The following is a 14761-nucleotide window of genomic DNA, read 5'->3' on the forward strand; positions in this document are numbered from 1 at the left end:
GGGTGAGCAGCGGCTGTCTGGTCTCCCCCCTCCCGGTCCTTTGCGGAACCCGGAGAGGCCAGCCTCCGAGCCCCCGCAGGTAGATACCCAAGACGGCGCCGAGCAGGTTTGAGGGACAGCCAGTCGGATGGGAGGGCTCGGCGCCGCGGGGATGTCACCGTGCTGTCCACAAACCGAGCGGACACGTCGCAGGACGCCCCCGGGGTGTCTTCCTCAGGGCCCGTGGCAGGATCTGTGTATTCGTTTGGACGGTGTCTGGTGTTCAGCGTGGGAGAGGAACGAAGTCCGAGGGATAAGCATCTGGCTAGCACTTGGTTTTAGCGGGGGCGTGGGGGGCGACGCGGGGTGTGACACGTCTAAGTAGCTCCCGGTGTTCTGAATAGCACTGTAGATTATGCGATGGTGCCGACTTCCAAATGCCTGGTTGATTCACAGTAGAAGGCTCATTGCTGTAGAGCCGATTCCTGCTTTCGCCGTGACCCTATAGAACTGCCCGCACAGATTTGCAAAGCTGTCCATCTTTAGGGAACCGACTACCGCATTGTCGTCCCCCCGCCCCAAGAGAGGCTCGTTGGTAGATTTCACACACATGCACCCCGCCCCCCCAAGCCCAGCGCAGTTCACCGAAGCTGGTAGCACACTGTGCGCCACCAGGCTCCTTGTGGCTTCCAGTCAAATCAAACCAAAGGCCAAACTGCCGCCGCTGTGGAGTACATAGCGCCCTTCTCTAGGGTTTCCCAGACAGGAAGTCACTCTGGCAGCGAGGAGCTCAGGTGTTAGTGGATGAATGAGGCTGTTAGAACAGAGGAGGATTTTTAAAACTTCTTTAGCACAACGATAATGCTATGTGACACGGCCTGGAAGGATCTCACTTTCTGGAGCTGTAAGACTGGATGGAGGGGTGGGGGAAAGGACAACTTGGGAAATTAATGTCTCCAGGCCAAGCCAAACTGATGGTTAATTTTATTGCCAAATGACTGGGCAAGGGCGGAGCTAAAATCTATTCCTTGTGGGTGTGGGCTTGTTTGTTCAATGAGGGTAACGTAAGTTCATGGTAGAATTCAACTTAAAGAAAAGCACAAGAAGAACATGAAATCACCTGAATCTCATCACTTGAGTAGAAGCCCTGAGAATAACCATATTGACTTTATAATGGCCTCCTATGTGATAAACCAAAACCTCACTGCCATCGAGTCAGTATTGACTCATAGCGTCCTTCGTTTCCAAGACTGTAACAGTTTGCTGGAGTAGAAAGGCCCTTTCTCCTTCCAGTGTGTAGTCACTGTGCCACAAGAGTACCTCCTTATACATAATATGCAGCTTTTTGTGCAGCTTGAATCCCCTGGTAACTCCTGAGATTCCCTCTCAGCTGAGCTACTGCAGCACAAGGGCTGGTAGGGCTAAGGGTTCCCTTGGAGAAACCTTTGGACAAGATTCACATATCTGACTTCATATCAGTTGAGGTATTTGGGAGGGCCTCATTGTTGGCCTTCTTGGAATTCCTGTCTTGGGTTTTTCTAGTAAGATTCAAATTGCTTCAGGTCTGGATCACTGTTTTTGATTGTTTGTTTTACCTTCCACCTTAGCCTGGAGACCAGGATCGGGCCCCATCTCAAAGACCAGACTGTGGAAGCTATGCTCCTGACAGCCAGGTGGAAGGTGAGCTGGAGTTCCTTCCTCCTCTGCTTCTTCGATATCATCTCTGCTGCCAGAATAGGAGTCCTGGTGACACAGTGGTTCAAGCACTCGGTTGTTAATCAAAGGGTTAGCTCTGTGAACTTGCCAGCTGCTGGGGAGAAAGATGTGGTCGTGAGCTTCTGTAAAGATTGACAGCCTTGAAACCCCTCCGGTGCAGCTGTCCTGCCTAATGGGAGTGGGTGGGCCAGGGTAACAGCTTTAACTCCTTTGTGGAACCTTTATCCACCTGGGGATTTTTTTCCTCTTAGAAAGGATGATGTAAAGAGCTTGAGCTTTGTAGTCAGATAAGTTCAAATCCAGGCTATGGTACTTTTCAGATGTGTTACCTTCTACCCTGCCTTACAGGCTTGCTATGCATCGGCCTCAACTTGATGGCAGTGGATTTGGTTTGGATGGTTAGTGATTGGTATCAGAAGATGGAATGGAAGCTTAGTTATGGGATTTGTCATCTTTTGCAAGGTGATTGGAAGAAGTTGAATTTAAAGTAAGGAGACAAAGTGGCACGACATGCACCGTCATTGAATTGCAAATGTGGATTTTCAGGCAAATATTTTAGGAATTATATTTTTACCTTTTTTTTTTTTTAAGAAAAACAGGGTGGGGTGGGTGGGGCAGGCCAGGTGGGTGGAGAAACTTTAGGAAGCTATTCCAACAATGTGAAAGGAAGGCTCTTGGACAGGACAGGAATGTGGATTGCAGCCCTTTGACCCTATTGCTCCATTTTCCAGCTTTTCTTGATTCATCTCCAGCCTTTCCCTGATGTACAAAAGGTTCTGTACACAGTAGTAGTGTGCATTGTTCTTTCCTTCCATCAGTCTTCTGTATGTGCTATTGTCTGATACATTGTGGTGTGTTGTTTTAATGTGTGGGAAAGATACATGTAACAATATATGCATCTCTGGAATTTCTGTGTGTACAATGCAGTAACGTTGGTTATATTCTTCCCATTTTTCAGCCAATCCCGCTATCCTTTTCCCAACTATTCCACCACTATTAGCAGTACCTCCTAAGCCCAGCTATGTGCTGCTTTCATACAAGTGAGAACATACAGAATCCGTCCTTTGGGAGTCACCTGTGCTGTGGCCCTTCAGGACTTCCTGCAGCTCCAAGGCTGTGTGGTATTCTGTTGTTGTGTGCGTGCCACTTTTTGTCTCTCCCTGGATCGCTTGATGGACATTTTGGTTGTTTCTACCTTTTTGCCCTTGTGAAAAGTACTTCCCTGCATACTGGTGTCCACTCAGGGCACAGTCTGATGACATCCCCTTGGGGTGTGGCCTGTCTGATATCCACAAAAGAGACAAGCCACCAGCCTTCCTCCTCTTCCTCTTATTCCTGCTGGCCTAGATCCTGAAAAGTTTAATTGGAACACAGCCATGCCAACTCATTTTCCTGTTGACCATGACTACTTTTGTGCTGTACTAACAGATTTGAATAGTTGCCGCAGAGATCAAATGTTTTGTAAGGCCAAAAATATTTATTCTTTAGCCCTTGTGTTGGCACATGGTATAGAAGAAAGAACATACCTGGCCTGAGTGTCGAGAGACCTGAGTTGAGCCCTAAATCCTCTACTGATTGAGTGACCTTGGCCAAATCACTTTTGTTCATCAAAACTTTCTCCTCTCTAAAGAATGATTAAGAATAACCGACCTGGTCACTGTAAGGAGTGACATTATGATTATTCACATTGGGGGGGGCTCTTTTTTCTCCCCAGGAGTTGCTGTCATTTGATGATGTGGCTCTGTTCTTCACCAGAGAGGAGTGGGAAAACCTTGACTGGACCCAGAAGTACCTCTACAGAGATGTTATGCTGGAGAATTACAGAAACATGATCTTCTTGGGTAATGATTGGGTCGCTGAGATTTGGCTTTGTGTATTTTCAGACCTGTTTCTGTGAGAGGTTGAAAATGGAGGACGGGGCTGTGCACCGCCCAGAGGAAGGCCTGGGAGCACAGAGGCCCCTCCTGTCAGTCCCATGTCTTTTTGGCACCAAGATGAGAGGTTGGAGACAGAGATGTGGAGCAAAGATAGAATTTAGCCAGGAATGTGAAGTTGAGAAAGATGTTATTGAGGCAGGGAAAGGACTCCTGGGAGGGAAGGGAGACCAGAGAAGGATGGGGGCATCTTGAGCCCCCGGGCAGGTTCTGAGACCCAAGGAGTTAGGTCAGGGAATCGCGCCTGGCAGCGAGGCAGTGGGACATACCTAGGGCTTGAGCCAAGGACGTGTGCGCTGATAAGGGGAAGGAAAGCCTTCTGGGGCTGCAGTGGCAGGGTCTGAGTCAGGCTGTGGTCTGTGAGTAAATCGTCCTGGAACTCTGAGGGAAGGGGCTGTACAGACCCGGCTCAGAGAGATAAGCTCCTTGGAACGCTGGAGGCAGGGACTGCACAGTCCAGCTCTGGCCTGCGAGGCGGGGGAAGGGGCCCCACAGTCCAGCAGGCCGTCTTTCGGGAGAGCTGGGGGAAGCGGCTGCGTGGTCCGGACCGGCCCAAACAATCTGTAATTCCCAAATCAGAAAAAGGTGAAAACTGGCAGGTTTTTTCCTAACTTATTTGGCTACAAAAATCTGACCTGAAACTATCAGGTGGCAAAACCTGTTTTGTTTTTATCTGACACGCAGCTATTTATTTTTCCCATGCGGTATGCATATCTATATACCACTGGTAGTTCCAGAAAGATCAATGTGGGGATGGCACTCTAAGCCCTCTTGGGGGCATTATATAATATAAACATAAATCAAGGAGCTCTCCTGGTATAGTGGTTACACACTGGGTGGCTAAACCATCAAGTCAGTAGTTCTAAACCACCAGCCACTCCGCAGAAGAAAGACAGGGCTTTCTACTCCCATGGAGTGACAGTCTCAGAAACTCACAGGAGCAGTTCTGTCCTGTCCTCTACGGTCGCTGTGAGTCGGCATCAACCTGATGACAGAGTTTAATATGTAATATGAGAGTTATATATGGGTATGGGTGTAGACATCCACAGGCATATCTAATATGTGATATAGATGGTGTATGTATACATATAAAATCCCTTAAGAGTTCGGAAGTGCGTCAGTCTCCAGGGTTGCCTGATGAGGACCCTAGACTACGAGGCTTCAAAGAGTAGAAAAGACTATGGCCAACTTGGATTCCAAAGGCCAGCTTCTGCTTCTCTTGAAAGGTTGTTTGTTTGTTTTCCCACACCTGTGGGATGGGTAACTTCCCCCTTGAAACCATTCTTAATTATGGTAACTCCATTTCTGAACCTTCACTCCTTCCATCTTCCCAACAGCCTGTGTCGGCTTTATTCCAATCCGACTGTGGGAATGTCCCTGCCCTTTCTGAGGTGTAAGAGCTGATAGTAGTTTTCCTTTGGGGCCCCACATATTTGACCCCCATATTGATACTCTGGGCACAGGCGTACAGGGCATGATTGTGGAAGGGATAGGAAAATGTGAAGGGAAAGAAAAATATTCCAGTGTAACACTTTACATATTGGCGTACTTTCTTCCAGTCTTACATCCTGTGCTTTCAACAGAAATGTATCTGCACATATTCTGTATGAAAACATACAAAATCCACTGCCATCAAGTTGGTTCTGACAGCACAGCAGCCCCTGTAGGGTTTCTGGGGTAGCTTTGTGAGAGCAGAAAGCCTCATCACTCTCATAAAGGAAGAACCTGGTGGTTTTGAACTGCCGACCTTTCTGTTAGTCGCCCAATGCCTAACCCAGAGAACCACTAAAGCTTCTTACGTTCTGTAGATCGTGTCATAATTCTTTTAAACCTTAATATTATATCAACATTTCCCTGTTATTAAGAGGCCCATAATTGGAAGTGAGGGCGATCTGGCGGCGACATCTGTCACCCCATTGATCGCCAGGGTTGATTCGGCTGATCTGGCTGGCTAGGCGGGTGTCCCCTTCCTCCCTCACCGCTCCATGTGCGTCCCTCCCGAAGCTGCGTGCTTGGTTGAAGAGGACGACCTTCCCCGATAGAAGGAAGACCGTTCTTCGGTCAAGGGTATATACTTTTGACTTGCCCTTGTTTGTTACTGGTTTTTTAAAATTTTTGTTTCAAGAAAATGTGTACTATTTTGTATATTAAACAGGAGGATTTGAGAGTGCTTTCCTTTAGGGATTTCACTAGTTACAAAAATAATACGTGCTCATAATGGAGCTTCGGGGGCGGGGCGGGGTCTGCTGGTGACTGGAGGAAATCAGAAGCCCTGGAGGCCCAGTGCCCAGAAAGGACCCCTGTTAGAGCCTGGTTTTACTCTTTCAAGTCCCTTTATGTGCCTTTTTAAAAACAACAGCAAACGGCTGCATATAAATGTTGTCCTCTACTTTAAATAGATAGGAAACATTTTCCTATGTTAATAAGTATTCTTTGAGCGTGTGATTTTAATGTCTGCCTCATAAGCAGGCCTCTCCATACTTGTGTTATCATTCCCCTGTTGACTTTCAGCTGGGTCCCGGCTTTGTCCTCTTACGCCACTGTTGAGCATCTCCGGTACACTAATGTGCGCTCCGGTTTTTCCTTCAGCTGTTTCTAAGGTGGAAATGACCAGGTGGATATTGGATGTTGTTAAACCTTTCAAAAAAGACTGCCAAGTAGTTACAAAGATTGTGCCACTTTGTATTCTCACTAACCCTTTCAAACGCCTGCCTTACGTCTCTGGTGGATATTGGATGTTGTTAAACCTTTCAAAAAAGACTGCCAAGTAGTTACAAAGATTGTGCCACTTTGTATTCTCACTAACCCTTTCAAACGCCTGCCTTACGTCTCTGCTTACCACCGTAGACCAGGGAGATAGAGCTCGGGGACACTGCTCTGTACCTCACTAACTGCCACATCCCATTTACTTCCCCATGGGTAGGATTTCAGTTCCCCAAACCTGATGTGATCTCTCAGCTGGAAGACTGGGAAGAGCCATGGATCTCGCATCTACCGAGAACTTGCAATAGGAAGGCTTCCAGTATCGCATGCCCAGGTGGGTGAAGAAGAGAACCCAGTCAGGGGAACTGAGTAAAAAGGGAAGTCACAGAAATGGGGTCCCCTCTGTGCACCAAACACTGAGCCAGGTGCTTGATGTATTTAACCCTACCACCCTGGGAAAGTAGCAGGAAGGATGATCATTCATCATTTCAGATGAAGAAACTGAAAAGAGTTAGGTACCTGTCTTAGGTTGACAAATTGGGGCTTGCTTACAAGGCTCTGCAAAGTTTACCCTCTTTGCACGGCAGGGTGCTGTTTCTAAGTGGCAGCTGTCCTGGGTCCTCTTGTCCTTCTACTCTCTGCTTCACCTTTGCCATACTACCTGCTGTCCCCCTTCCTTCATGTTGTTTTTCACATTTCCTCAGTATTTCTCTACATATTTTTTCCTGATAGCCCTCCCATGCTTTTTCGCATCCCTCTACCCCAAAGTGTCTCAGCCTCAGCACGACTGATGTTATGGGCTGGATAACTCTTTGTTTGGGAGGGGAGGGGTCCCATACATATTGAAGGGTAGTTAACAGTATCCCTGACCTTTACGTGCCAGCAATACCACCTCATTGGTATAAAAATGCCTCCAGACATTGCTACATGTCTGCAAGGGGAATAAACCAGCCGGGGTTGAGAACCAACTACTGCTCTATTCAATGAACATTTGTACCCATTTCCTCTGGTTCCTTTTCTGCTCTAATACTTCTCTCTCTCACTCACTCTTACTCTCAATAGAAACCAGAGTGGTCTTATTGAATACATAGAATTCCAGCTAATTATTTTTTCCCCTCACCCAGAATTACAACAAACGTGTATCTAGAAAGCATAAGATGCTATTATCTAGATGTATCGACACTACTAGTTGTTACCGGGATTGCATAACCAAAGTAAGTTGGTTTTCCAATACTGGCAATAGACTTGTTCTAGTCTCCTGTTTTCTGGCACACAAATTATGTGTAATTTTAGTGAGCTGCCCATGATCATGACACAAATTCGACCTTGCAACTCTGGCTAGACCAGAGGATGTACACTGGTATAGATAGGAACTGGAAATACAGGGAATCCAGGGCGGATGATCACTACAGGACCAGTGGAGCGAGTGGCGATACTGGGAGGGTAGAGGGAGAGTGGGTAGGAAAGAGGGAACTGATTACAAGGAACTATATGTGACCTCCCTGGGGGACGGACAACAGAAAAGTGGGTGAAGGGAGATGTCGGACAGGGCAAGATATAACAAAATAACAATTTATAAATTATCAAGGGCGCATGAGGGAGAGGGGAGCGGGGAGGGAGGGGAAAAATGAGGACCTAATGCCGGGGCTTAAGTGGAGAGGAAATGTTTTGAGAATGATGAGGGCAATGACTGTACATAGCGCTTTACACAATTGATGTATGTATGGAATGTGATAAGAGTTGTATGAGCCCCTAATAAAATGATTTAAAAAAATTTTTTAGTGAGCTGATGCAAAGAGCTCTTTCTGGTATGAAGGTGAATGAATATTATTATTTTAAAATTCATAACTTTGGCCTCTTGGTATAATGTTGTAACCAAGTGAGCATTTAGAAATTCTATTATCTTAAAAAAAGAAAAAAGAAATTCTATTATCTTATATCCCAAATAATCAGCTCCTCACCCCTTTTCCCTCTCCCCTTCTGTGGTAGACAGGGCAGTGATATATTCCCTTTTGTTTGACTAGGGTTTGAAGCCAGATGCAAGAAAAGGCTCACTGCGATGCAAAAACATTCTGAAGATTTGGTGCCACACAAGGCGTCCGCGGGAAAGCAAGAGAAGCCCCAGAAGCCCTCTGCAAGGCAGCACGGATGTCCTGAGTTTGCAGACACGTTCAGATTTGTACTGCCTGTGAGTGGTAACAGATATAAGAAGAGCTTCCTTCAAAACCTTAATTTTATTGACAATCAGAATGCTCAACCAAAGCAGCAGGGCCCATTTGGTGCCTATGGGAAACCCTTTGGTCAGAGGCCATTGCTTTGCAGGCCTGAGCAAGTTCTCACAGCATCGAAATGTTACGAATGCAGGGAATGTGGGAGAGTCATCAGGTGTGAGGCAGATTTTGTTCGACATCAAAGAATCCACACTTCAGAGAATCCTCTTGAGTGTGACACATGTGGACAAGCCTTCAAACAGAAATCCCCTCTTAGGACAGTCCATAAATATTGTCACCCCCCCAAAAAACCATATAAATGTCACGACTGTGGGAAGTGTTTCCGTCTGATCTCCTATCTCGCTGAGCATAAAAGGACTCATACCAAAGAAAAGCCTTACAAATGTGGGGAGTGTGAGCGAACGTTTAGTCAGAATTCCACCCGTATTCGGCATCAGTTGACCCACAGTGGTGAAAAACTCCACAAATGCCTGGCATGTGGCAAAGCCTTCAGTAGGCACTCAACCCTTATGAGCCATCAACACATTCACACTCGGCAGAACACCCATCGGTGCAGTGAATGCGGACAGTCCTTTGGTCGGAATATAGATCTCGTTCAGCATCAAAGAACCCACACCAAGAAGGAATTCTTTCAGTGTAGAGACTGTGGGAAAACATTTAGTTTTAAGTCGAATCTTTACCGACACGAAGTCATTCACACCGGAGAAAGACCCTTCCGATGTAACAAATGTGGTAAATCTTTCAGTTGGCGCACAAGCCTTATTAAGCACCAGGGCACTCACAGAGGACAGATAGCCACGTGACAGGAACAGCTACCATTAGAATCTCAGAAGATAAGTCCCAAAGTTTCAGCTCCGACATGCACCGGCTTGTTCCACACCACACGTGTCTAAGCATGTCCCTGCAAGCTGTGCAGACAAGTATGCTCTGAAATAACACTGGTCTTCATCATGTTTAGGGTGCCTTCAAACAAACACAAAGCCAAATCAAAGTAGGGGCTGTCGGAGGGCATCTGTTTTGGACATTGGAAGCTGAGGGGTAACCATGGCAGATTTTCTTGAAGGGCACAGGGCAATCATGAGGACTTATGAAGATTTTAAGACCATTAATGAAAAAGTTCAAAAGGCCAGCAATGGTGTGTCAGGGAATCTTTCAGTTATGACCACGTCCCTACTCCTCCTTCCAAGGGTAACAAGGTGAATGAATTCTTGTGAAACTTTATCCCATCCACTCTTAGAGCCCTGATCATGTTCTATTCCAATTTGTTCCCCATTGAAAGGAACACCCATTGAGTCTCTTACGGATGCCAAACGTGCTGTTTTTGACATGTCAGTCAATGGAGCACAGAATTCTTCAGGAAAAGTTTCAAGAAACGAGAATACCACCTTCTAAAGTGGTTCGACCCAGATGTCTATTGTGTCAAACAATAGCTTCACATTTTTATCTTCTTGAATAAACGTTTCTATGATTTTGTAGGAATACTTTTTGGCTTCCCGTCATAATCACTGCCGCAAGTATATTGTGCTGCTTGAACTGTAATAAAAAGAACTGGAGCGGTGCTTCTCTGGGGACCCTCTCTCTGGGGCTTACTTCCTGCCGTCAGGAGTTACTTGATAGGAAATTGTGTACCTAGTCTGTCTGGGAATCCCTACACCTTCATCTCTAGTCAAGGCAGATGAAAGCATAGTAACTTTGTGGTTCCCCATGATGGATATGTGCAATTTAAGATTGTCTGTGGCTCATACAGGAAAGTATTACACAGACTTTTACAGCCAAGGGCTACTCATTCCTGGAGATTCAGAGGCAGTAATAGGCTAGCAATGGGTTCATACTCTCAGATTGACACCACTGTCTAAACAGTTCATGTATCTGTAACAAAGTTTTTTTCTAAGAAGTAACTGTTTAGGCAGTGATGTCATGACTCCCCTTTTCCGAATGGAGGAACTGAGGTCCTTAACATTTTAATAACATCCTCAAGGTCACGTCCAGCAATTTGATCACCTGAGTTTCTTCCTTTGTCATTGGAAATCGAAGGGGATAAAGCATCAGACCACATTTTATATTTAGAAAGAAGGATGTCGGTCTCTGCTAACAAGGTAAGCACAAGCAGAACTGTACTGGAGAGCAGCTGGTGGGTTCAGAATGCCCGCCTTCCGCTTCATTGCTGGACACTAACTACTGCACCACCAGGAGTCCTCACAGCATCTTGTAAAGTTAAAGCAGTCTACTGATCTTTTTTTAAAAAGGGGGGTGGGAGGGTGTCAGAGTTATTGCCCATCCCAGCAGTCTAGGACCTCAATTTTTTGTTATTTTTAAAGATTCACTGATAAAGAAGAACTTTGGAAGAGAGGGTATTTATTTTTAGAGAGGGAAAAAAAAGTTACTGAATAAAATTCCATAAATTGCTGAGCAGTGAAAAATGACAGCGAATTAGATGGTCTTTTGCCTTTTTCATCTTAAAAGGAAAACAAAAATGTTATGAACCTTAATTCCTAAATGTCTAAGATGGAAAGAACTCTACAAAAGGTTTTTAAATTAAAAAATGTAGGGGATTATTATATAATATAGGGCAGTAGTTCTCAACCTTCCTAATGCTGTGACCCCTTAATACATTTCCTCATGTGGTGACCCCCAACCATAAAATTATTTTTGTCACTACTTCATAACTAATTCTGCTGCTGTTATGAATTGGGCAACTCCTGTGAAAGGGTCATTTGACATCCCCCCAAAGGGGTCGTGACCCACAGGTTGAGAACCGCTGTTATAGGGGATTACTTATAAATGTAATTATTTCTTAACTGCCCACCAACCCTCTACAAGGACCAGAGAAACCAAGTGAAGCAGAGATAGATGACAATCCTGGAACCCTGGGCTTTAAATGACAATAGGAGCCGATCAAACAGTGAATGGGAGAACGAGTACAAAAACAAAGAGGAGGAGCTGACAGGCACAGCTCAGCCATTCTGAATGACTGCAGACAGCACTGAGCTCTGGCTTGGTCGGCTCTCACACTCCCATGTCTCATACACAACCACCTCGTCTTACAGAGGGGTTTCTTACTAACTCCTCCACTGCAGTAGTTTATCAAAGTATGTGTCAGGAGACTAGAGTCAGATGGAATCTATCTTGTGTGAGATGTTCAAGCACGTGCTGTTGCTTGATGGACCGAAATACAGTGAACCCTCGTTTATCGCGGTTAATCGATTCTAGACCCTACCGTGATAAATGAAATTCCGCGAAGTAGGATTCCTTATTTGTAAATCAAATATTTTCGTAGTTAGAGCATAGAGGACATGAAAAAACACCCTTTAGTCACCGTTACACTTGTATTACCCAATTTATTAAACGAAAAAGGGAAAATACAGTAAAACATTTTGGACATTACAATTATCATTTATTATTTATTATATTATTTATGGCATCAAGCGTGTACAGTATGAGCCAATCAGTGGCAGTAATGACAGAGCATGCGCTGTTACGCAAAAACCGCGATAGAGTGAAGCCGCGGAAGTCGAAGCGCGAAGTAGCGAGGGTTCACTGTACTCCAAATGCTAAAAGCTGTATTTCTGGGTAAGAGAATGCACACACTAAACTCATGCAGAAACATGTCAAGACGGTAAGACTTTATGTCTGTGGACTCTTTGGTGTCGGAAAAGGTGTGAACTCTGTCGAAAGCTTTCCCCACATTCAAGACATTTGTAAGGTTTCTCCCCAGTGTGAGTTCTCTGGTGTTTAATGAGGGTGGCGCTCTGACGGAAGCTTTTCCCACAGGCAGGACATCCATAGGGTTTCTCTCCGGTGTGGATCCTCTGATGTTTAAAGAGGTCAGAGCGCTGTCTGAAGCTCTTCTCACATCCTTCACATTGGTGGGGTCTCTCACCTTTATGTATGCGCTGATACTTGAGAAGGTGGGAGACGTGGCAGGTTTCTCCACACGTGTTACATTGACAGTAGTTCTCCCCTGTGTGGATCCTTTGATGCCGGTTGAGATGTGAGCTCTGTCTGAAGCTCTCCCCGCACTTGGAGCATGTGTATGGCTTTTCACCAGTGTGAGTCCTCTGGTGCTTCACCAGGGCAGCGCTCTGACGGAAGCTTTTCCCACATGCTTGACACTGATAGGGCTTCTCACCGGTGTGGATCCTGTGGTGTTTCAAGAGGTCAGAGCGCTGTTTGAAGCTCTTTGCACAATCACCACACTTATGAGGTCTGTCTTGACAGGTCTGCTTCTGGGTCCCCAAAAGATCAGAGCTATGGGAAGCTTCCTCATCAGCAACAGATTTTTGACGTATCACCATTTGACATTGCACCGCATCTAACCTCCCGTTACAATCATTTTCACGATCATCACTGTTAATGGGCCCCTCTACTGTCTGAACATGCGGACAAAAGACAGTGTTTGAGCTTTTGGCACTGTTCCCAAGTTCACTGTTTTTAGGGTCTCTCTCTTCTGAGGAACCATTCCTAGTGAGAAATGAAAAATTAGTGGATCCTTGTTCTTCAGAATTTTCAGATTTCAGTACCAAGGCATTTCTTGACTGCTCTTCCACTTTGTCTTTGGAAATAGCACCATACTCCGCAAACAGGGGAACCTTTCCCTGAGGCCTTTCTTGTATCTGCAGCTGCGACTCGGCTTCTAGAATTTCTTGCTTTGGAATCAGCTCCCTGTTCTCAGTTCTGGTTTTGAAACCTGAAACAGTAAAATAAAAATGTAGACATTTCATCCATTTGCAAACGTGAAATAAGCAAGGGGCATCAGGAAAACAAGCATCCCACCATTTCTGGATTCAACTGATTTTAATGAACTTGTCACATTTGTTAACATTGAAAAACTCCCATTTTTCCTTTTCATATTTGTGCCTAAGCCTACAAACGTATCTTTTCTCCTCTGCCCCATTCTACTGTTTAAAAACCCACAATCGTCTCTGCGTGGACCTGACTGCTGAGCTCAGGGCTGTCCGGGAGAGTCTACAGATGCCCTGATTCTGTGTATCATGAGTTCTCACTGTGAGCCCAGAGTCCATGACCTCACTCTGCATATGGGGCTTTCTTGGAGACCGTGTGGGAGCAGAGGGAGACAGGGACCTTCAACCCGGTACACCGAGACATGAATACAACATAACGCATGAAACGGAACTCATAGAGGGGTCTGTGGGGCAGGCCCCAATCCCAACTATGTGCCCCCCTACCCAAAGGACAGCACTGAAGCTATAGCTCAGGGAGAGGGGCAAATCTGATCAGAGCACACAGGAGCAAACAAAGGGAAGGAGAGAGAATGGAACACATTCTGGCCTACCAAGCCTCTCTAGGATGATAATGCTGCTCAGAGAGGCCCATAGGGCCAGCCCCACCACGAGACACAGACACAATGTCCCTCGCTGACCCATAGCACTACAGGGGACAACACTGGAGACACAGTGTGGCAATTGTGCCTGATCTGACCCCACCACCTGGGGCGAAACACTAGGTGTACAACAGAGCAGCAAGGGGAGCAAAGCAATAAGTCCCCGGGGCATACCAAAAATAGACTTTGGGGCCAGGGCGTGGCACCCCATAGGACTCAACTGGAAAACACTCCTACAAGTCAATAAATAGACCTGGAACTTTTTTTTGTCATTGGTTTTTTTGTTGTTTTGTTTGCTTTGTCTTGTGTTTGTGCTTATTATTGTCTCTACATGTCTATCTAGATAGGACAGGTGGATAAACAATCTGGAGGAGAAAACAACGGAACCAACAGTTCTGGGGGGGAGACAACAGGAGAGGGGGTGGTGGGGGAAAAGAAGTTGGTGTCAAAAAAAAAGAAGTGGGTGTTAAATCCAGGGATAAGGGAACATTAAGAGATCTAAAATTGATGGTGAGGAGGGTGCAGGATGCCTGGTGAGGCTTAATCAAGGGCAATGTAGCCAAGAGGAATTACTGAAACCCGAATGAAGGCCAAACTTCATAGTGGGATAAGAGGAAAGTAAATGGAAATAGAGGAAAAACTATGAGGTAAAGGACATTTATAGAGGTCTAAATACAGGCATGTATATATGTAAATATATTTATATATAAAAATATGGAAATAGATCTATGTACATATATTTATATGTTAAGTACTAATGTAGCAGATGGATGTTGGGCCTCTACTCAAGTACTCCCTCAAAGCAAGAACACTTTGTTCTAATAATTTGGCATTCTGTGATGCTCACCTTCCCAAAA

At 45.6% G+C, this 14761-nt stretch overlaps 2 protein-coding genes across 3 annotated transcripts; one reads left to right on the plus strand and one right to left on the minus strand.

Moving 5' to 3' along the window:
- Nucleotides 1–6: 6 nt before the first annotated feature.
- ZNF789 (zinc finger protein 789) lies at nt 7–10121 on the plus strand. 2 transcript variants are annotated; one of them, XM_045286097.1, is made up of 5 exons: nt 7–79; nt 1587–1659; nt 3410–3536; nt 6553–6666; nt 8357–10121. In XM_045286097.1, the coding sequence occupies exons 2-5, from the start codon at nt 1636–1638 to the stop codon at nt 9364–9366; spliced, it is 1275 nt and encodes a 424-aa protein (XP_045142032.1). In that variant the 5' UTR covers nt 7–79; nt 1587–1635; the 3' UTR covers nt 9367–10121. The 2 variants fall into 2 exon arrangements, with proteins under 2 accessions (XP_045142032.1, XP_045142033.1); XM_045286098.1 differs by having other exon boundaries at nt 47–106.
- A 1913-nt stretch (nt 10122–12034) lies between these two features.
- On the minus strand, nt 12035–13721 carry ZNF394 (zinc finger protein 394). The gene has a single exon (XM_045283758.1). It carries the CDS (start codon nt 13282–13284, stop codon nt 12172–12174), a length of 1113 nt encoding a protein of 370 aa, XP_045139693.1. The 5' UTR covers nt 13285–13721; the 3' UTR covers nt 12035–12171.
- Between the last annotated feature and the right edge of the window lie 1040 nt (nt 13722–14761).

Source organism: Echinops telfairi, unplaced genomic scaffold (genome assembly GCF_000313985.2).
Source record: "Echinops telfairi isolate 266 unplaced genomic scaffold, ASM31398v2 ScPeMD7_5;HRSCAF=22, whole genome shotgun sequence".
Lineage (NCBI taxonomy): Eukaryota > Metazoa > Chordata > Mammalia > Afrosoricida > Tenrecidae > Echinops > Echinops telfairi.

What these genes read in the sequence shown, in the direction of transcription:
- ZNF789 (XM_045286097.1), top strand. Translation starts at nt 1,636, where the DNA reads ATGCTCCTGACAGCCAGGTGGAAG. An exon ending in TCCTGACAGCCAGGTGGAAG is followed by an intron (nt 1,660 to 3,409) that starts GTGAGCTGGAGT and finishes TTTTCTCCCCAG; the next exon opens with GAGTTGCTGTCATTTGATGA. An exon ending in TTCCAGTATCGCATGCCCAG is followed by an intron (nt 6,667 to 8,356) that starts GTGGGTGAAGAA and finishes TTGTTTGACTAG; the next exon opens with GGTTTGAAGCCAGATGCAAG.
- ZNF394 (XM_045283758.1), bottom strand. Translation starts at nt 13,284, where the DNA reads ATGAAATGTCTACATTTTTATTTTACTGTTTCAGGTTTCAAAACCAGA.